General features: G+C 37.9%; 1 protein-coding gene across 4 annotated transcripts in view; it reads right to left on the bottom strand.

Moving 5' to 3' along the window:
* CDH7 (cadherin 7) overlaps positions 1-23,870 on the bottom strand; it is a 126,123-nt gene that overhangs the window by 65,175 nt on the left and 37,078 nt on the right. For all 4 annotated transcript variants that reach the window (XM_070627837.1, XM_070627840.1, XM_070627838.1 and 1 more), the window contains one exon: positions 2,965-3,259. In XM_070627837.1, the coding sequence (XP_070483938.1) occupies positions 2,965-3,259 (295 nt within the window). The remainder of the gene's footprint in view (positions 1-2,964; positions 3,260-23,870) is intronic.

Raw genomic sequence — 23,870 nt, 5'->3', positions numbered from 1 at the left:
TTCATTGATTGGAAAACAAAAGCATGAAGTGAGAATTTAAACCAAACTTTCCCCTTAAAGAAGGAAAAGCATGACAACATCAAAAATTGCATTATTAGTTGTTTTTCTACATGTCATAGGATAGAATGTCACGTTGCTTCTCCACTTTACTATGTATTCACTTATTCTATATGGGATAAGCGATGTATTGTGATCTGTTCTTTTTATTTCCACTTGGAATGTAATCTTAAAAATATTAGATACGTTTGCTTGGTTTATATGGTTAAGCACATGCTATTTTATCATATATGTCCTATCTGATAGGGATGACATAAGTCCCTTTCTCCATATATTCTTTTAAGGTTCAAGTTCATTTCTAATAATTTCTTGAAAATATGGCATTTTTAACCTAACATCTCTTTTAGATATATTCCTACAGAGACTCTCTTTCTAAATACCTTGTCATTAATGTCCACTTTGTTACAAATCCATTCTCTCTTCCACACTATAATTTCCCTTATCAATTTTATTTTCTTTAAAACGGGGTGGAAATTCTAAAGTTACATATATAGTACCATTTTTTAAATTCAGAAGTTACTTTTTCATTTGACAGACTTGGGTGATTGTGCCATGTGGATGCCCAGTAGGACCAAATGGTAAATAATGTATATTTAAAAATCTTAAGAATTAAATCTTGATTATTTTAAAATGCTAGAACAATTATAGTCATGTTCCCTGTTTTCTCTATAGCACACCATCTTTACAGCAATATTTATTTTCGTGATATGCTTTAGTACTGATTTCCTACTTCATTTGAAAAGAAAACAACCTTAAACAAACAAAATAATGAAAAGTATACCTCAGTAATTTTAGTTTTATATAATTTTTTCTGAAGTGTTCCTTAAGTAATTTACTACACAAACATGCATATTCTCAAATAACTTTAAATTTTCCATGCTTATCTATTCTGGTAATAAATAAGTTACCATAAGGGCTTATGAGTGTGTTTTAAATCTCATAATTAGTTAGAATGCAATGAAAAAGAAATAGTCCTGAATATTAAACACTGAAATCTTACATTGTTATACTATACTATTTAATGGCTATTATAATATTTGGTTAGAATTAAACACTTTGATAAACTCTGACTCACTAAAAATCCATATAACATATTTTATATAGACACTCATTGTTCTTAGTTTGAATTTTGATATTAACCCAGTGATCTAAATCAGTGTCAAGTAAATGCTAAAGACATATGAAAATCATTTTCTAAAAAGCTCTGAGCCTGTTGGAAACAATCAAATAGCTAAAATAACTTACTTGTGTGCATAATAATCATGCTGTTTGATATCAGAGTGGTACCACTGAAACCAAAACTACAGTGCATTACTTAGCCTCTAAATCAAAAAGCTCGCATTAATCCAAATTGCATCGCAACATTCAATATAGGAAAGGAAAACCTTAGCAAGCCAATGAAGAGCGCCCAGCAAGCCCATGAGAACTACAGACTCAACCTGAACTGCTCAAATACACCTCAAAATGTCCTGTTTTTCTAAACATTACTACTTTGAGGAGGACGATGTGCCTTCTCTTCTCTCTAAAACCTCCAAAATCTTGTTGCTGCTGTCATCATTGTTGTTGTTTTTGTTACTGTTGTTAAGCAACAACGGCAGGAAGCACTCTGAAGATGTGGGCGGTATTGAGAAAGTGTGAATAAGCCTGTCTGGTCAAAGAAATGCTTATATATAAGCTAACTAGAGTGAGATACGGCCACTGCGTTTCAGAATTTTTCCTGAGCACAAGCATCAATTTCTTTGGCTCATCTTCAGTTTGTATTTCTTTAGCAGCTAGAGCCATGGTGCTCCAAATAATTTTCCCTCTCTCATCTGATAGGAACAGAAATTTAGGGTCACTACATTGTGACATACATAACACATCTTTGCAGTTTGACTCCTCCACACAGAAGACGTGCTGACGGAATGATGGAATGGATGAAATGACATTTAAAGTAAAGCAAATCACACTGGGTACAATTTTCATGTGGTAAAAGGCAAATTCAATTATTATCTTAAATTAACTTCCTCCTTCAATACTAAAAACAACAGGAAATTAACATAGAAGTCAACTAGTATCTCTTCCAGCCTTATCATTTTTTATTATTTTGTAAGATCATCCATACTTTAATTACATACTGGCAGAAAACTATTCCAAAATACCTGACTAAATGGACTTTAAAACAGAGTTTAATAGTATTTGATTTAAATAAAGTATATACTAGAAGTACTTTACCTTCTATTTTTCCAGTAATGGGGCAATGTCAAAAGGCCTTTAAGTAAAACAGCCTTCATTATTCTATTATATATCTCAAACTGTGTATCACTTTACCATTATTATCAATTCAGTAAAAAATTTTCATGCATCTAAGTTTCTGGAGAAATTACAAAAGGATTAGTGGTGGCATGCGGATGGACGTTTGTGGGTTCCAACACTCTACAAGCAAATAGTCCGGCTGATCCAATGTTAGCCTGGCTAATCACTGACAGCCTGCCTGATATCTTGGCCACAGGGAGATGTTTCGAATAGTGAATCATTATCCTAATATCAGGAGAAAGAAAAGTAAAAGATCATCATAGGGCTGTGTCTGGAAAGATTTTCCTTTTTAACTTCTTAGGCATAATTTTAATCACTTTAAAAAAATTTTAAATATTAAATTGAAAAGGGAATGTAAGACCTAAGTAATTTATTGAAGACATTTTGATCTCTGTGTAAAAGGAAAAATTTCCTAATTTTCCATATAAATAAAATAATAAGTTGAAGAATTAGATTTGGGTACTGGTTACTAACATGTCCCAAATTTCCCCCTCATCCTAACTGGCAATTACTATACAAATACTAATGTGGTTTTCTTCAGAACTTATGATGATTTAGTTTTGGACAAATTTCCTCAAATCACTCAATGCAAAAGTAATGCTCTTGACTTACCCACAGGAGACATTTCAGGAACTCCAGCAGTATATGGCCCATCCAAGAATTTGGGTTCATTGTCATTGATATCCTGAATCTTGATGACGAACTCGGACTCGGGCTCCACGGGCTTGTTGGTGAGCCTGTCCAGCGCTTGGGCTCGCAGCGTGTAGTAGGCCTGCTCCTCGCGATCCAGCCTCTTGGTAGCATGAATATCCCCAGTGTTCTCATCAATAATGAAAATGGAACTTGCCCCTTCGCCTGACAAGATGTATTTGATGGAACCATCTCCTTTATCAACATCAGAGTGAAGCTGGTGAAAAATTCATGTGAGATGAGATTAACTTACAAGAGAGTCAGCGATATGGAGATATGTAAAAATAATTCTTATGTCAGGCAGCAGTACATGACATTTTATTGTTCTTGGAAAGATAAGCTGACGCTTATTATGCACAGCAGAAAAGCTATTAGAACGTGTCAGCTTGCACTTGTGAGCAAGACAATTTCATTTCTTCCTGTAAACAGTCTCATTTCCAAAGGGATTTTATATCATTTCCAAAGTTAGGAACTTGTTGTAGTGTTATTTTTTATTGGATCTGTTCTTGCCAGTTTTAGCCATCTTCTTTGAACAGAGCAGATATTCAGTAAACATGTATAATTGGTTGATTTGCTCTTATTCCAAACAAAGGGATTGGCTACAGAACATTTGTAAATTTAGATCTAATCTATTACTTAACATGCTTAGAAATCCTCACTTTCTTTAAGGGTGCCTTTCCTTCCCACTCCTACTTCCACTCCTTTCCACGACCAACAAAATGGATGGATGTCCAGTCAATAAATCAGTCCCCAAATCCTCTTTTATATTTAAAATTTGAAGCTGAAAAAAATTACCCTGCTCTGTGAAGTAGGAATTTAAATCAGCATGTGCCTGAGACTTCAACTGAAACCTTTCTTGAAATACCAAGAACTGCATTAGATTTGCATGATTAACCCTGGCCTGGGTGGCAGGGGCAGCACCTCCTGATTTGCATTTCATATCTGGAACTGTCCCTTCTGTGTGTCAGGACATTATGTTGAACAGAGAAATCTGAGGAAGCTCGAAAATAATTACACATTTTCCTGAACTTCATAACCTGAGAAATACAGTAGTCAATCTGTCATTCCAACAATCTTTCATCCCCCGTAACTGCCGTCCTTCTGGATTTCCATTAATACAAATGTAAAAACCCAACTTACCAAATAACAAGGCTTTTCACTGCCCTACAGAACTACGTTTGCATTCTTTAAAAGACAAGGTGCTAAAAATATAAAATATGGGAAGCTACTTAGGAAAGCGTGTGCTTGGTGCCTTTTCATCCTTTCACGGTAGCTGTTGAGGATATCACTTTTTGCACCATGGATTTCTATGATTCTTCCACCGCATTGTTAACAGCTGTGTTTATACTCTGCTTCAGAATAAATACCTGACTTGTCCCTTAGTTTCTGTAGTTTTTAGTCAGGACTAAATAATACAAAAAGTGAATTTCTGGCACAAGTTATCATTTGGGTTTGTTCGGTCTGGAATTATCTAGCGGATCACTGTGCCACATGTTTATCCAGCATGTGGAGAAGTTGTGTTTCTGAAATATGGTGAATTACTTAATTTTCTTAAGTTATTCTCAGGGTTACTATTACATCTATATCTCCCTGTAATTTAAGAAGGAAGAAAACTGAGAATAATTATGGTATGAATTATTGAGTGCTTCCTATGTGCCAGGAATTATTCTTAACGTTCTCTACACAGTAACTTATTCCATGCTCACATTGAATGACTTTACTATCCTTATCAACAGATGAGGAAACTGTTGTAGAGAACGGCTAAATACTTTGCCTGAGGTCACACAGCCTGTTCTCTGCAGCTGTGACAGGATTATGAAAGCTGGCAGACTACGGAAAGGCCATTCTCCACTCCCTCCAATGGGATTCTGTCTCTGGGAGGGGAGCTGCTGTCCTGTGAAGGGGCACATTAAAAGCTGCTGCAAAGGAGAGCCCAGGGAAAGAAGGATGCATGAAACCCACCCCCACCTGATGGCTCCCCAAAGCTTCAGGAAGTTCAGTACTCTGGGTGGTTTCCATCGATGCATTTTATGACTTACCACAAGGGTCCTTTCTTGGCATTATATAACCACCCTCAACAACACATAGCAAAAAACGTGAGTCCCGAGACAAATGCAGATGATGGATGAAAACAAGTTGTCTTAAGCTGCTAATACCTCAAGCATCCCTCTTATTCACACTTCTCACAGCCACTCTCTTACCCCTCCTCAGCTTCATCTGTGCCTTTATGGGCCAGCATCTAGTGGTAAGCATCTACACACTACTGATGACTGGTGTGGGACACTGAAGGAAGATCTGATGACCATAAGAAACACATAAATAATACCCAGGTCGTGCCTTTAATCAAATGCTTGCTATATCTCTAAATCTCATCCCATTTATAGAACCAGCTCTTATGATTCATTTGACTAATTCATGTCAACTGATTGCTGTTTTCTTGGCATGGTGATACAACATTCCTATGGTATTCCAGGTAAGGGGGAGAGGATATATTCCTTTTCAATATATAACATACATTAAATCCCGACTGTGACGTTCAACCTGAGCTCTGCTGCCATATCTTACATCATGTGGTATTCTGAGTTGTTCTCCATTACTGACAGCATTGAAGGTAAAAGGTTCATATGGTTTTTTTCTCCAGTCATTCAAAGATCAGATTCCTTCTCTTCTACCTTCCACCACCACCACACATACACACACACACATATATACATTGGTTCAGGATCCTTGAACTTTACCATCCTCCCCATCACTGACACTTTTCTCCCAGGTAGGACCACCACTAGGCTTGTAATCACTGCCAAAATTCACAAGTAGAAAATTGTTGAGTCTAAGGTTGGTGTCCTTGCAAAGTTAGTGTAAGCATCTACAGTAAAAGTGGACGACCAACTTGTAAATGTTAAAATGGATACACAATTATCAGATGCACTCAGACATTTAATCTGTGGGACTACGTGCAATATATTAATCTTAATTGGTGGAGTGAAATCCATATTGTCAGTGAAAAATTACTATCCTGTGCTGAAAAAGAACGCTCAGCAAAGAAAAACATTAAAAGTGTAGAACTACTGAATGGTATTCTTAAGTTACCACATGTCTATGTAGGCACGTGCACACATACACAAAATCTTTTTGAACGACTATTATAGAAAAAAAAATTCTATGGTCCTACAGTATGCTAAATAAATAAGAAATAAATTTAAAAAACCACAATCAAAACAAACGTTTGTACCCTATTTGGGGCAGAGTAAAACTCACGATAAGTCTATTTCACCTGCAAGTAGCTTTGTAAACATAATGTTGTGATTCACCTAACCAGTAACAACAAAATCTTGATTCATTATCCACCAGACAAAATTTACCTTTATTGCCTGGGTTCCTAAATCCTTTTCAAAATATTTGTTGGGACTCCAAAGTAAATATTTACACTAAATAGCTTCTCTATTTTTTGCCAATGAGCACAAGCAGTGAGGAGCTCAAGCAGTGAGGAGCACAGAACCCTTAGCTGAGTTTAGCTCATGATAAGGCAAAAGAATAAGCAGGGAACGGGACACAATTATTACGTGAATCCTATATGTCACTATGGCAGCACTGTGTATGGTAACAGTATAGGAAATACCAAATTGTGTTGGAGTCTTCATAATCTACACAGGCCAGGAAGACAAAGTACACTTTACATGCAGCCTAAAATATAATACGTTGAATAATCCATTATGGCTCCATCATCCCCCACTTAACAGAATACCCACCCATTATCTCTAACACATCAACTCTTTCTCTTCAATCTCTCTGAATAATAATCCTAATGCAGAACCTTAAAATCTTTCACTTGGGCTATTACAAAACTCCCCAGCTATTCTCTACTTTCAATAATTCACATTGTCTAGGCGGTCATAGTGCCTGTCAGAAATTATCTGCCTAAAATATACATTGAATGATATCACACTCCTTATCAAATACATTTAATTGCTTCCCATAGTCTATGGACTTAGCCCCAAATTCTAAGCATAGGCTCCATGGGGCTATCATGCTCTCTCCCTAGTCTCTCTTTCCCAGCACATCTCAGAGTGCACTCTATGCTCCAGCCATGTCAGACTGGTCACCACTGCCTAAGCATAGCAAGCATTTCCACCCTTTTCAAGATACATACTTCATCATCTTGCCCACCAACTGACATCCAATTCAGCTTAACGTAAGTTCTCTTCTACTGAAGGCTTAACAAGCCTCTTATTTTTTTCCCCATGGCATGTTCTTAGAATTTCTATGACAGAATGCATCTAATTCCACTTTATATTGAAAATCTCATTCAGATGTTTTTCTATCCAACCCCTTCTTTAATTTATAAACTCCTTAAGAGCTGGGTTCTTTTTATCACCATATTCCACATTCTCAATCAACAATTCGTTGCATTAAATTTAGTAAATTTATAATCCAGCTTGTAAAGCAGTAGTGCTTGTTTTATTTCAATTTCTATCCTTTTAAGTTTTAATAGCATTATGCAACAAAAAGAAAAATCCAGCATGTCTGGTTTGTCCTTCCTAATCCTCTGAACTGCCCAGATGGAGCTCAGATACCTCATTTTGTACGCTCACGCTAACACGTAGCACGTGATTTTGTATTTGCACATTTCACGTTTGTGTTCCCCAGGAGACAAGGCCTTGCAGAGGCAAAAATGCTTTCTTACTCCTGTCATCCTAGGTCACACACACACACACAAAGGTACTCGAGGAGAATTTTATAGACTCTTGGCTGTCCTCTGAAGGCAGGATCTCCACGTCCTTGATTAATTTTTGTATCCACCATTTATTTTTTAAGATTTTAAAGACCAAAACTAAAACCCAGATCAATGCACTGCAGTTCTGACAATTTTCTTACATCCATTTAATCACCTAGGGCCTGATATGAACTACCTGGTCCAGCACTTTCAATCTATCTGCTTAAAGAAAAGTCTGAAAATAGTGAATATTCCTCAATTTAGCCAAAGACTGAGGTAAAAAAATCAATTCAATATATTGATCAACTTTTCCTCCCTCTATGTACTTCTTAAACTCTGCTTGTTATTTGTTCTTACTGATGATCTTGTCTTTACTCTCTGACTTTTAGTGTCCTCCTATTTTAAATGGAGATAAAAACATCATACTTGGAGTTCATCAAACAATTGTGACAACTACTCAAGATGATACCGTAGAATGTGATTCACAAAGGTAAATTACTGTAATATCAGGATTGTACTTTTAAATGTTTTTGGCTTTGAAAACATACTAAATTTTTATGTCCCAAAAAAAAGAGCAAATCTAGACATAAGATGCAACTATTGGGAAAGAGACAATGTTTACATGAAAAGTGTGACACTAAAAACATTAAGCTAAATAAAAGCCACACTGATCCTCACTGACCTGTAGATGATGAACTTAGGAATAATTATAGTTTTATATTCAATTTTCCTTGTAAGAAACACTTGAATAAGAAAAATGTACTATTATATAAATAAAACTTCTTCATATTGCTACATTTCTGTACAAAATGGAGTAATGATGGCTGAGTAAACAATACACATATGCTCCTTTGAGCAACACATTTATCAATCTGCGAATCATTTAACTTGAATGTTAGCAAAGAATATTTCTAGGTGAATTTTCCACCATTGGTTTACTTATTATAGATTGCTGATTTTTTAAAGTTTAAAGATACATTACAGATTGTTAGAACTCATGCAGTTTACTTTTACTAAACTTTTACAAGGTTAAAATTACAAGTATAGAGGGAAGATTTGAACAATAATTGGTAGAAATAAAACTACTCGAATATACACATTACATGTATGTTTTCTTTTCTCATTATGCTTTTTAATAGATATTTTCCACATGCCACTGGATACCATGTAATTATCAAGCTGTTGAAGAAATATTAGAGACGAAAACAAGTGTATGAGTCATTCCTTTCTGGTTGAAGTATTCCTAATTTATAATTATCAATGTGGTCCAGGATAATGGAACACAATCTACTTGTGAAGCATCTTTGATCAAGATGCATAGTTTAAGAAGTATAGATATTAATTATTATGCACAGAGCGATAAAGGAAAGAAATACAATTCAGGAAGTGCTTAGGTAAGGTTAAAATTGCCAAGAAAAATCTCATATCTTTTTTTTAAGAAATAAATAAATAAAAAGAAAAGGAGGACTACTTAGATAATTTTATTCTTAGAAAAAGTTCACACTAATTCAACAATGATAAACCTTCATTCTGGGGTCTTAGTTCATTTCTTAGCAGCAGAGTAATTACAACTGCCAGGTCAGTTCAAAAGAACCAGAGGTATGGCTGTTGAAGCTCCACTCTGCTCCCTATTGCAGTAGCTTCATCGCTCTTAAATTCCAGTTTATCCATCTGTTATAGATCAGCATCTATAAATGGACACTTGGCCTTAAATACTGAAGTGAGGAAAAAACAAAGTAATGCATCTGGAAGTATTTTGTAAATCGTAACTTTCGATCTACATGTGTAAGTTCACATACAGTGGTACAATAAAATTATCTGCATTCCTTTGGGGGAAAAATCTTGCTTTTGCTTGAAAAGGTTCTACATTGGTGCCTATGGCATGGTTACTCAGAGCTTCACATTCAGAGCCACATCTTTGTCACCAGGGACGGAGTGAGAGCAACTCAGAAGAGCATTCTCTGTTCCACACAGCTACATGCACCTCCCTAAAGAAAACTCCACAGCATGCATCTCACCCATTCTCCGGTTGCTGGCTCCAGGCCACATCCAAAAGTTTCAAATAACTTAAGAAATCTGCCTTGAGTCAAATTCTCGCTGATCAAAACTCCTCCTCGGTTAAGGATGGTGAGCACACCACGTTCTCTCCTTCAGGGCTCCCCTGCAGTACCTCGCTCACCTAGTTCTGAACTCTAAGTGCTGAACCAGAAGCAGCTGCAAAACAAACTTCTGGAAAGATTAAGCTTTTTTCTCAGGAGGATAACTTTTAGTCTTACTTCTTTTTTTTCCCCTTTTTCTCCCTAAAGCCCCCTGGTACATAGCTGTATATTTTCAGTTGTTGGTGCTTCCAGTTGTGGCATGTGGGACGCCACCTCAGCATGGCCTGATGAGTGGTGCCACGTCCATGCCCAGGATTTGAACCAGTGAAACCCTGAGCTGCCGAAGTGGAGTGCACAAACTTAACCACTCGGCCATGGGGCTGGCCCCCTAGTCTTACTTTTTAAATGGGGGCTGATTGAGCAGAAGATGCATGTCCACAGGAGGCAAGGGCAGTGTTACTCAATGAATGGGTGCCGGCCGTCCACGTTGGAGTGAGTATGGAAACTGAGAGGAGGGCTCATCAGCTTTCACAGTCATTTTACAGAGTAATTTAATGCCTGTTGAACCCAATAGTAATAATAAAAGAAATAAGGATTGAATTTTTTAATCTATATAATTCATGTTTAATGTAGTTACAAAATTATCAGGAGGTCACAACACAGTGTGTCCTGTGTGATTAAAAACAATTAAGACTGCAAACAAACAAAAAACTTGGCCCTTCCCCACAGATCATTTGAGAAGCACTGCTCTCAGTAGATAAAATCCTACATGAAAGCTCTTTTGAATGCTTCTAGGCAATAATCAGTCCTAGCTAATGTCTCCTGTCCTAAGATTAGGGCAGACTGGAAGACCATTGCCTCCATGCAGGCACAGGGCAATCTGCAGAGGCCATCCTTAAGACTTACACAGAAGTTCTGTACATGGCATTTTGGGTAAGGAATTCAGGTATATGTGGCAGAGAGGAATAGCATAAGGCGTTTGCAAAATATTTCCTGAAGTCTGATGCATTGCAATGCCTTGTGCACTCAAAAATAGAAACAATAATAGTTAAAATGATGGAAGCAATTTTGGAGTCTACACTTGGGGGAGAAAAACTCCATACTTGTATAATTTAAAAAGAGAATATCCTACACTATCTTAGCAAGTTCTAATGCAAAGATAAGTGTTCATTATGACCTGATGGAGGCCAGTATGTGGACAAAGATACGAGAGACAGAGAATGTCAGAGATCACATAGAACTAGCAGAGTGAACAGAGAAAAGGAGCTAGTTCAAGGGGAGAACAGACAGTGACTAGCCCATTCCACCCTTATTAGTAAGATCTTGGTAAGGAGGGCTGACGGTTAACTCTAAATCCACAGTAAGTATGCACATTATTTGTAATTTATAATATCTGGTAAACTTGTTTTCAAATATTCTTCACTGAGTACTTAGTGTTTGTCTAGTTAATCCTTTCTGGCAGCTTATAAAGTACCCCTTTAGTTGTTATTAAAAGTACTAGGTTAAAAATACCACTTCAGCTATTACCTGGACTACAGAGATACAAATGCCATTATCCTGGTGCCCAAACCACATTGTCCTCATAAATTAAATAGAGCTCGAATTGGGCCTGTTTCTGTCTCCATCTAAACATTTGACATACATTAATCATCTATTTAAAATAAGTACAGAGTATCTACTATTGGCCTGGTGTGTGGATGGAGATGAGAAAGAGCAGAGTGGCAGGGGAGCCGATAGCACTGACCCAAAGAGTCCCCGTCTTCGTGAGCTCCCAGAGGCACGCTGTCAGCGGACCAGGTTGAACAAACACTTCTACTCCTGATGACCTCAAAAAGCACCTGCAGAATGCCAAGAAATCATATGGCAGGAAAACCAAACCACCTTCAAGGGTTCAGGGAAGTGCTTTTTAAAGAAATGATATTTAAGTTGAGGCAAAAGGCCATGACTAAGAATTAGTCTGGCATGGACGGGTGGAGCTTGATTTCCAGGAAGGAACTTGACTGAATGATGGAATAAATTCCTTTTTGGGGACATTCAGACTGGTAATACACAGGATCTACTAATTTATAACAGAGAATAATTTTTTCATGCAATATATAAAAAGAGGCTTTAGAATATAAATATATTACAACCCACATTCTGTAAACATCTGTTTAAATAATTAAAAGTTTTTAAAAGACCATGGAATAGTCCATGGATCTTAATCTATTGTTTGGCTAAAGAAGTTATTATTTTTTGACATTTACGATGTAGGGTTCCTGCATCAGAATTACCTGGGATGCTGGTTTACAATGCCAGTTTCGAGGCTCTGTCTTAAGTCTACAGAATCAGAACCTCTTTGAGTTGGAACTAGGAATCTGAATTTTCAACCAGCATTGCAGATCAAAAACTTCTGGTCTAACAAATAATACTACTTACACACAAACCAGCTGAGGCCAATAATGTCACTGCTGAAAAGAGCTAATCGCTTTTCAATTAATTTGCATTTATAATCTCATCTATAAAAGATTACTGAGTAAAATTTTTTCTGTATCTTGATTTGTTTACATATTTTACTCAAAAGTGTCCCTTCTCTAACAATCAGCGGTATAGGAGAAAAAATATACAGTGGATGTTTATGTATCCATCAAATAGTACGTGATACTTTAAATATGGCCACTCTACAATTAGTTCAATTTTCCATGGTAAGGGGGCAAACAATTTTCTTTTCGGGATAACTCATGTTTCAGGAAAACTAAGTTAAGCTAATTTGTGGAGTATTCAGTGGGAGTATGTTTTGGTGATGCAAAGTTGTAGTGTCTTAGCAACATAAACTACATTTTCTGTATATAACGAGGTCATATTATTAACCTGCAGGGATGTTCTTATGCTCTGGGCATCCCTCTGGGGTCAGAAATATAAACTCAGAACAACAAAACACCTACCTATATTTTACATAGGTCAGAGTCAGAAAGGCGAAGAGAACACCAAAGGTGGTGAGAGAACTATAAGCACCAGATCTGTGACACCCTGTATTAATATAGTATCTTTTTCCATAGAAATTGGTCAAAAAATTAACATTTTGAACTATTGCATTTTTATGACATAAAGGAAATATCATATAAGTATGATAGAAATGGAAATAGAATGCAAACAAAGAAAGTGGTAGTACAAAGAAAATATTTATGATCTCTATTAAACCTCACAAGTATTTCTAAATCCGAGGGTCCGGCCAGTGGCACAGCAGTTAAGCTCGTACATTCTGCTTCAGCAGCCCGGGGTTCACCGGTTCGGTCCTGGGTGCGGACCTACGCACCACTTGCCAAGCCATGCTGTGGCAGGGGTCTCACATACAAAGAAGAGGAAGACGGGCAAGGATGTTAGCTCAGGGCCAGACTTCCTCAGTAAAAAGAGGAAGCTTGGCAGCAGATGTTAGCTTAGGGCTAATCTTCCTCAAAAAAAAAAAAAAGAAGAAGAAGAAGAAGAAGTATTTCCAAATCTGAGACCCCCTCTAGGGGACTCATGGTGTGTTACCCCTATCCCACTACATCTTCACCCTAAGGGCTGAAACAGTCATCAGTCATTTCCTCAACTGCTGGAAGTGCTGGCGTTAGCCTGCTCTCAGCCTGTTATCACTTGCCATAGGAAAACTCACCCTCTACTGGAGAGAGGTGCCTCATCTAATGTCATACAGCTTCCTGGGGTTGGTAGGATACACAGGACCAGGAACTAAAGGGTTAGAGTGGGAATGTCCATGTTATCCTGGACTCCCAGCAAGAAGGGACTGGGGCATAAGGAGAGGCATCGCCATCCTGATGAGTGTAACTGACTTTGATCATCAGGAGGAGGTGGGATTCTATTACACAAGGGGGACAGGAAGAATAATTTTTGCATCTGGGCCCGTCGGTGTCTCTTGATACTCCCTTGCCCTATCTTGATGGTAAATGCACAAGTGCAAGAAGCTCAGAGTGAGGCAGGAGGGGTGATGAGAGGAAAAGGATGAATATCATCTGTAACCTGGAGACCAGTTGCAGCAACAGGAGCTGTAGTCCATCCTACTAACTTTCTTGTGAATGCCTCCAAGAAAAGAGGTCTCACGTGTTTCTGTAGGAGCTGCTCCATGAACTGATTACATGAAGCAAATGGATGCAAGTGGTACAAGGGGTGGCCTCGGGGGATGTCATGGCAGCCTCCCAGGTCCAATCCCTACTGACCCAATGAAACACCAAGAGTGTTGATGACGGCTGTTTCTCAGCTAAGCACTTCTCCAAAATTGTCAGTTTGGGAAAATTTACAAAGTTGGAAGATTGCAAAGTCAGCAAAGAGAGTTAATTTGCCAAAGGTAATATTCCGTTCTTGGGGCATCCCATATCCAATGACTAGCTGATGGGGGCCTTTAAAGCCCTGACTTCAGGACAACTCGGAACAGCCTTCCCAGCTCCACAGCTCCCATCAGCCATGTTCAGGGCTGAACTGCCCTGCAGGCCAACTCTGTCCTCTGCCCAGTGCTACTTGCCTCCCTCCCTCACAACGTTAATTCCAATAACGCACTCCAGTGAAGTCCCTACAAGCAAATCCCTGTTTCCGAGTCTGTTTCCTATGGCCTTGACCTGCAACTCGCACACAGGTAACTAACTCAGTAACTAACGAGCAGCAGAGCTTGGCTCTCGTGCCCATCTGTCCTCATGCATACCATGCTGTCTCCTGCAGAGGCACGGGAGAGTGAGAGGCATATTTACATAATTTGGTACTTGTAGATCAGAAGCGGCAGCTGAGGAGGAAGCTGCAGGGTAGTAAAATTCATAAAGGATGTAAGCCTGGGCAGTGACGCTGGTTTCTTTCAGTCTACACCTGACATACTCTTATTTTTTCCATGCTTCCAAATGCTTTGATTTCTAGAAACTTCATACTGTGAATGAACCAGTCACAAGAGGGAGGAGGATTCACTGTGGTGTTTTTCATATTGGGGAAATGGAAGACGCAAAATGGTCTTCAGCGAGCCCAGGGGCCAGGTCTGCATGCATTCCTCTTCACCCGACACCCCCTGTTCTCCATAGCCTGGGCAAGTGTCTTATGTTCACTCACGTACTATGATGCCCAGACCTACCACAGAATAGTTCAATCAGATATGTGTCCATGGGCCTAGGCCTTTTTTATTTTTAAAAGCTCTCCAGGTCACACTATTATACACCCAATGTAAAAATCACTGGCCTAGAAAGAAGAAAGAAATACAGAAGAAGATGAGGGAAATGCTCTTCCATTTTACTGATAAAATCATTTTGAAAGAGGAAAAATAGGTTTATTCACTAGATAAAAAATTGAAAATAAGCACGTCTGCAGAGCTTACGCAATAATTTGCTGAAAAGGTACAAATTTTAAAAGCAGACCTCGAAAAATCTCTGACATAATTTCAATAAACACAAAACCTTCCTAAATGAAAAATAAACCTGTTTCACGTGACAGGACCCTCTGTGGGATCTGTAATTGTTTCATCTATAATAGAGCAGGTGCAAGGGATAAGAGGACCATCTTCTGGCTCAGGTGACCTAAGAAGAGCGAAGACATGTTTTCTTCTCTAAAACAAAATATCATTTAAAAATAAAGGAGGAAAATGTAGTCCCTTCGGAGCCTTCTTAACACCCACTGCAGCCAATGACTTCAACATCCTGCCTCGGTACCACTAACAATCTTGACTGCAATGTTTAATGCCCTAAGGATAAAAATTTACATAAACAAATGTAATAAAATTAGTAAAGCTATGGGGAGGAAAAAGAGAAAAAGGGAGAAAGAGAGTAAAGTGGAAGGATGGGCACCATCAGAACAAAGTCAATAACTAGCTGACGCACGAGTGAGGCATCCTCGAGTAGCTCTCACCTGGGAGACGCTGGAAAGGCAGCATTGGTTTTCCTGGGAAGGACTGGCCAGGGCTGTGTGTGTGTTTGTTTACAGGTTGTTCTGGTATTAACAGGAGGACTCCACCAGTTCTACCTAAGGAGAGGGGGCTGCATCCCAGTGCTAAGGTACGGGCAAGGCAGGAGGAGAAACACCATCACTTAAGACTGATTTTTGCAAAATTCTATTTAGCTTTTAAACTGATGAAGTTCTATCCAATTTTAAAAATGTAATAATTTCTCTGAGTATTTTCCTAACAGCCACATTTATTTCATAGTATGACTCTTTGTCTCTTCTTCTCAAAGGAGTATCAAATATTAGAACTCTACTCTGCTATCCATTAATCCACAGAACTGGGATTCAAGAGGAAGAAATCAAGCCCTCCAGCGGCACAATCACAATCACTAAAGTGAGTCACAATAACAATGAAACCGATTCACATCTGTATTAAGCAACTTGACACAGGACAAGAGCCAGGGGACCAGTGGCTAGTGCCATGGAGACTGCTCCAATGCCAGACCACTGTGGCAGTTAGGGCCTTCTCGGGACTTCAGTTTGTTTATCTACAAAATGGATTGAAGTAGGAGGTCTTAAAGGCCCTTTCTAACCCTAAAACTCCCTCTATCCCTTCCAAATAAGGAGGGATGAACTATAATCATCCATCCAGATTCCTCGAACATACTGTCCACTCCAGGCCATGCACAAGACACTGGGGCTGAGTTTTAGGTGTGTGATAATGCCTTAGCTTAAACCAGTTTATAAAATCCATATGGGAATTGTATAGACGTGCCACCTTGGGAACGTCAGGAGTGCTTTAGAACAAGTTCAGACTATGTATCCTCAGAAAACCCCAAAGATTTATTTTGTTAAGAGTCTTTTCTATAATTGCAAAATGTCTTTTCTGGTGGCTTGTGAAAAAAAGGCATTGAGACATTTATTTCGGGGCATTTGAGAGTGAGGATGTGTTTTGCCTGTGTATACCAGCTCGCAATTTGGTTAAAATAACTCAACAGAAGTAATTAGCTTTTGATTTAAAAATTTACGTCAAGAACATACACGAAGTATCTTTAAAGAGTATGTCAAAATAATATGCTACCTAAACACAACTGTCAGGAAAAGTGCCCTTATTTAAAAGGAAACATTATTAATAGTACTTATAATTTATCTGATATCCTATGTGCAAATTCAATTAGTATCACTTACAAATATACACACTAAGAAAACCTATTTGCTCTTTGCTTCCCTGAGATTTACAATGTTATATGTTCTCTCCATACTCTATCCTGTCACATTTAGATACATGGTTTAGATGTATTATTCTATTTCAATTTGAACTACCTGAAACTCCTTGCAGCAGTACTGTGATGATAACGATTTCCTGGTAGAAGCTTGGTGCGGAGGATATTAATACAGAGAAACATTCCTGGAGGGCATCGTTCAGGGTGGGTGTATTCACCCTTGTTTTCTATGTTGCTTCTATTAACTGAAATCTCCTTTGCTGTAGACAAAATTTTTTTTTTTTAATTTTAAAGAGTGCCAACTGAATCTCCTTTCTTTTACATTACTTGTGATTAAAAAAGAGAAAAAAGGACATCACAACTGTACAGCCATGCGTTGTCATATGTCAAATACAAAATGATCAGTAATCACTGAGGCTAGTTGATTCTGGACTGCAATACTGTGTGAAGTGGGACTATTTTAATCATGAGGAAGTTATGATAAAAAAGAACGTCGTGAAGGCTTGATCCAGTCTAACTTAAAACCCCACCACAACTGTACAACTGTTAAAGAATGTGGCTCCTCTATGCCTTTCTGTAACCTCACACTTCTTTGCTTTATTTTTGCAGTCCCGACTTTCATCCGCTCTGCTTCACATATTGGTTTATAGCTCTCTTATTCAAATAGCTAATAGTGAGAGCTAATATTTATTGAGTGTAATTATGTGCCAGACACTGTGGTAAAAGGCCTTTAATTCTCCTAACAAACTTCTGTGGTAGGCATTATTGGCCTAATTTTATACACGAGGAAACTATGATTTAACCGGGTAAGTACTCTGCCCAGGCTTACATGGTAACATCACAGACTTGACTCTAGGTCTCGCCAACAACAAAATCTGTCTTCTACCCATTCTGTCTGTACTATGCTGCCCCTACCCTGTGTCCTCCCACAAGAGATGAATGATCTGCAAGGTATTGTATTCTCACATCCCCTCATATGAAAATCCAACCACTAGAAAGGCAAAATGTACATTCAAAGCTATTGAATTGTCAAGATTTTGTTCCTGATCCTTCTTTGTCCTTTGACCGCCATCCTCAATCAGTTGTTAATTCTCAATATTCCACCTCGATGCCCACCAGCTCTGCCATTTTGTCTCCACTTTGTCCACTTCTGCCCTGAATAAGGATTTCATTCTTTCTCACATACGTTATCAGCATAGCAACTTACAGTTTACAAAAAACGTGCACTCTTAACTGGTCTCCCCCTCTTCAAAATCTCTACCACATAACATTACATGATTGTCATGTGCAACTTACTAAAACACAATGATATTGCTCTTCAGCTCCAGATCAGGGATGGCTCCCGACAACTTTCCACATTACAGATCAGCTTAGCATTTAACGTCTTCAGTGGTATGAGCTCACTGACTGCAATGTGCACCATAACCATACATGCTATCATGAAATTAAAAGAAACCTATATAATATTAAGATGTCTAGGCATTCCAATTTTGAAGGGTAAAATGTGAAGAAAATGCAAATTATTATTGATAGAATGTGCTAGTTTTTGCTTCTTATCTCCTATTTTCTACTTCTAATTCTCCCATATGCTTCTTCTTTTCTACATCCCCCTTCTGCCCTGGAATGCAATAGGCTTTGCAAAGAAAAAACACACTGCCTAAAGCTTTCTACAATCAAATCCATCAGACTCAATACCAAAATTATCCATATTTTGCATTTATCTAACATGAAAATCAAGGAAGCCAAATAAAAGTGAAAAGAGCACATGAAGCATTGAATATTATATGTTGCTCAAAGAAACATGATGACAACAGCTTCGATAAATGACAGCATTTTGTTTAGGACTGCCACTGCATGTGTTTTCTCCAGAACATCTTTTAAGATGATCTTATTCTTATTTTCTGTACAAAATCAAGTCCATTACAATCACACTGAGTGATAGTATACTTTGGTGATAAGTACAGTGTGATGAGATGTTGTAAGCAATTTATAGTTACCACCATTAACAAAAAAACCTTATCTAATCTCGGAGCTCCAGTCTACAGACTGGACTGTAATAACACTGTTTTATAGGCTTTTAATACAGTGAAAAATGTTTCTAGTTTGTAATGAAATGGAAATAAATGTATTCACTGGAATTTCTCCTATGTTTATTTATGTAGAAGAAATGTCTCATATACTTTGTGGTACGGAAACTGAGACATCCAACCTTCCTCATAAACGCTCAAGTTATAAAGGATAATCACTAACTCCCCCGCACAAATAAAAGAGAGACACGAGGAGCTGGAGGCTGCATGGAGGAAGGGGGAAGGAAAAGATATGGAACTCTTCAAGGTGGGGTCTCAGAGGGGGATAGCCAAGGATGGAATGTCAGATGAAGGTCTGTTAAGTGGAATGCTGTATGGCAAACTCATGGCCTCACTTAACTTTAACTACGATTTTTTTAAATGTTGCCAAACGCTTGGTGTAATTGGTTTTCCTACGGAAATTAGTAGAGAGCTGAGTTTTGAAGAAGGCCAAACAGAATCTATCTGCATGGATGAGAGGGCAGCTGGAAACTGGGTAACAATGGAAATAAGGAAAAGTGGTCTTCTGTCGTCAGCTGCTCTAGAGGCGAGAGTGCTACGACATCACAATACAACTCTGCAGCCATGTGAGGAAAGACACCTGCAAAACATATTATTCTAGAATACAATATTATTTGTACCTTAGAAAGAAGATATACATATTTTCCCATCTGCATTTCTTTTTAATATAAGGCAAGAAAATTAAAACATAAAATGGCCAACACACAGCCCTAGGGAGGAATACTGCCTGCTTTTTTACCTAGAAGCTCCTCTGACCAGGATGACAGGGAGCTTTTCAAGGCGTGGGTATTTGATACTTTACATTTGTCCTCAACAGACACTGACCTCCTTTGAGCCCTAGAGGGTACATGAATTCAGTCGTCTGGAGTATAGAAACCAGAAGACTCCCCTTTTCCATTTTTTCTTCTCTCTTCCAAATTCTCTAAGATATGTTCCATATGTTTTGCCACTCTTGAGAAAAGGCTGGCTGCAGCAGCCATTCTGGAGCTCCACGGAGTGCGGCTAGAACTTAGGAGAGCCATTTCTTACTGCATAGAATGTCAGCCTCAGGGCCACTTAAGAAAAATATCTAACACACCGTCGCAAAATAAATAGTTAATGTTGTTTTCAAAATTCAATATCCAAGTACCATATAAACAAATTACCATAATGAACAGAGAAATGTTATTTAGTCAAATGCCATTTAATTAAAAGCCGGAGATATCAATTTAAAGTAAAGGCCAAGAGAAACAGATGAAAGATGAGGACCATTAGAGAATATATACAACTATTAGGGCAGAAGGAATCCGAACCAGTCGAGCTGTATTTGTTTTGCCAATAATTCTGTCATATTCTAAACAAATTATAAAACTAGTGACAGAATTTGTTGGACAGAGTCCCAGAGAGAACATTAAATTATTATTATATATTATATCATTTAACACGGCTCCTAAGAATTCCAGTGGAATGTCTGGCATCAATCCAAATAGCCAGTGACTAACAGTGGACAGGAAAACATGGTCCGAGAACAGGATGCTTGGGACCAGGACTTAGCACCACTGCTTCTTATCTATGGATATGACTTTCTTTCTGTCTCAAGTTTCTCACATACAGAAGTTAACCAGTGATGATAATGTTTCCCCACCCTCACGAAGTTTTTGTAAGATTCAAGAGAGAGAATGTCACAGAACATGGTTTACAAACGACAAAATACTAAATGAGGAGTTTTTAGTGTTAGTGCTGTTTGATTAAGAGCACCACATAAAGAGGACAGAGTCTTAGACCCAACTATTTTACTATTTTGTATGTACATCTGTATGCAAAAAGCTGACTGATTATATGTGTAATGCTGAAATATACACATATACACACATGCATATGCATATACACACAACATACATGTCTGTATACATACATGTACACTCACAGATATTTTGTTTCAAATGGAGCTAGGCACAGAGACTAAAAGAAGTGTTGTTCCTAATTTTATATTAGCTCCTTCTTAAAACATTGTACAGATTTACAGGATCATTGCTTCATAAGCAAGAATATTAATGAAATCTTTAAACATATTTTTCATGTTTCTGAAAGCCCTTTTGGAAACAGATTTTCTTCTGTTCAAGGTGTCTAAATAATGAACTATTACATATACAGTGACTCATAGTATGTACTTCATAATTTAGTGAGTGCATTTTGAACCAATCAATTACCTGTCATAAACAGTCCATAACAATAGCTTTTGTACAAAGACTACAAAGATTATTTAATGCAATATTTTTAAAAAGTATTTCTCACTCCATGGGTGAACAAGAAAAGGGAATTAAGAAAAGGGAGAAAAAATAAAAATCAGTGTATTGTAGAGTACTTGTTTTTACCTTCACTCCCAAAGAGTCATGTTAATGACCAAATGTAAAAGTCAACTCTCCTTCAGGGAGTCATCAAATCCTACATGTTTCACCATCAACCAGGTCAATAAGTTGTTTTTTTCACCTATTTTCTATGTTTAGGAATTTGAGTGTTTCCTTAACGAAGATGTCCACGTGTATATCCCTCAGGCAGCTTCAAATTCAGCAATTTCCTGTCTTGAGCCAGAAACACTGGATTCATCATTCACTGCACAGCACTTACTATGTGGAAGGTACCTTTCCTGATACTGTAGAGACAACAGTGATCAAGATAGACAGCCCCTCTTCTCTCCTTCTGTATCCCTTTCAACATTCTCAACTCCACATTTAACTGTTAAACGTCTCCTAACTACTCCACTTTCCAAATAACTGTTATCCATCTTATCCTTCTAATCCTCCTTCCCATGATCATGTTTCAGTCCCCACCATCTCTTATCTGGGATACTTAACCATCACAGAATTGACTTTCTGCCTCCAGTCTTGCCCTCTTCATTTAAAAGGCTTTGACCCTAGCAGAGCTGGCCTTTCTGAAATTTAAGGAGGCTCAAAACCATCTCCTAAACGTACCAAAAGACAAACAAACAAAAACAAAAAGTTTCTTAGCAAGTATATTAAATTCTTATGATGTGGCTCTTGATTCACGGCTGCTGCCTCTGCTCTTCTTTTGTCCTACTCTTTGGTCATCTGAATCACTTACAGACTCTGAACAAATTGTATTTTCTCACGTCTCCATGCCTTTGCATAAATTACTTCTTTGGGAGAAGAATATCTTATCTCTTCTCCCATATATTTCAGGGATTGCATTTTCATCCTTCAAGGCTCAGCTGAAATACCTCCTCTTTAAAGACTTGCCTGATCTCCCCAAGCTGATTTTGGTGCTGTTTCCTTCATCTCCCATTGTACACTTACAAAATCCACTGTAAGACAATACAAATTATTTGTAAGTTTCCTCACTGTATTGTGGCCTACAGAAAGGATAAGAACCTACTTTTGTATATTTCTATCCCAGTACACAGCCACATGGGTGTATAGTCCATGTACTTCATAAATATTTGATCAAAGAGTAACTTACTTCATGTCTTGAAAAATATTCATGACGATATGAATTCTTATAGGACCACTACATACCATGAATTTCTTCTTTTTTATACTTCCTTAACCCCTAAGTTTGGTTTTCAACCAGGCAAACTGTCTCAGCTACATGTAAAATCTAAACTTGGGTAGAGAAAACTGTTTAGGGTAGATTCTTTTATTGAAAATTTGACTCTCACTAACGAGCTAACCATCTGGGAACTTCCATCTTAGTGAATGCAGGTATAACTCTGCTTCTCTTTCTTCCCATTAAGGACACATACAAATAGTATTTGCTATACTCTTCTCTGGATTACACAGATGTCTGGTAAGTGGCATCATGAGAAAGGCCTTTCTGGTGAGTGAGGTAGTGAGTTCAAGAGGCTGTGAGCCACTAGAAATTCAAACATTTGTACTAGTTGAGCAGATCTGCAGATGGCCCCTATAAGCTCTGGACTGAATTGTCTGTAAATACACCCGCTCATACCACACAGCATGGTTTATAGATACCAAAATGAACTTTACACATAATGTGACAGATAGGGTTTCTCCTTCCTCCCTCCCTCCCTTCCTCTCTCTCTTTCTTTCTTTCCTTCTATCTCCTCTCTCCTTCCCTCTTTCTTTTTTAATTTCAGATTTTGTGTGTGTTATTTAGAATAAGCAGATTAGACAAAGCACTCCAAAGCCAGCTATTTTAGTGTTGATGACCTCAAGTGGTTTCCTGTGTTTAAGTCTTGAACCAGTAATACAGAATTTGCTGTGTGGTCTAGTAGAATAGCTCTAAGAGAAACTTCCACTTGGTTCAAAGATTTTTGAGGGGCAAGAACCATGTGTGTTAGTGCTGCTTAGTAAATGTTTACTGAAATAACCACCAGTCAGATGCCCATTTTAGCCCAACCACTGCACCCAACCAGCCAAAGCCCAGACAGTTTAACTTTAATACACTGTTCATTTGATGAACCTGGATCAATTTCTAATTAGAAAAGCCTGTTTTCAACATGTTCGAATGAAGAAGAGTTCAGTAAAAAACTGAAAAAACAAAAATGCTTATGGCTAACATCTGCCTTTCTTCTTGCTTAATATTTTAAGGCAAGATTTCAGTGCTTTTATTTTACAAAGATCCATCCTGCTAAAAAGAAAATGTGATTTACTCCTCTCCATTCTTCACACTAACTGGTTACTTCTTTGCCTTGAATTTCACCAACTTACTCAGAAAATATATTACCCGTATAGCTACCAAGTGCACAGTCCTAATAGTCTCAGTCTACTTAGGAACTGTAGTTTCTTAGCTTTATATTCATCTATGTAATATATTTTAAAAATACTTACATCAGACCATCTACTCAGTGCTGACAATGCAAAAA

The sequence above is a fragment of the Equus przewalskii genome, chromosome 7, assembly GCF_037783145.1.
Source record: "Equus przewalskii isolate Varuska chromosome 7, EquPr2, whole genome shotgun sequence".
In the NCBI taxonomy this organism is placed as follows: domain Eukaryota; kingdom Metazoa; phylum Chordata; class Mammalia; order Perissodactyla; family Equidae; genus Equus; species Equus przewalskii.
This window is presented reverse-complemented; position numbering and strand designations above follow the sequence as displayed.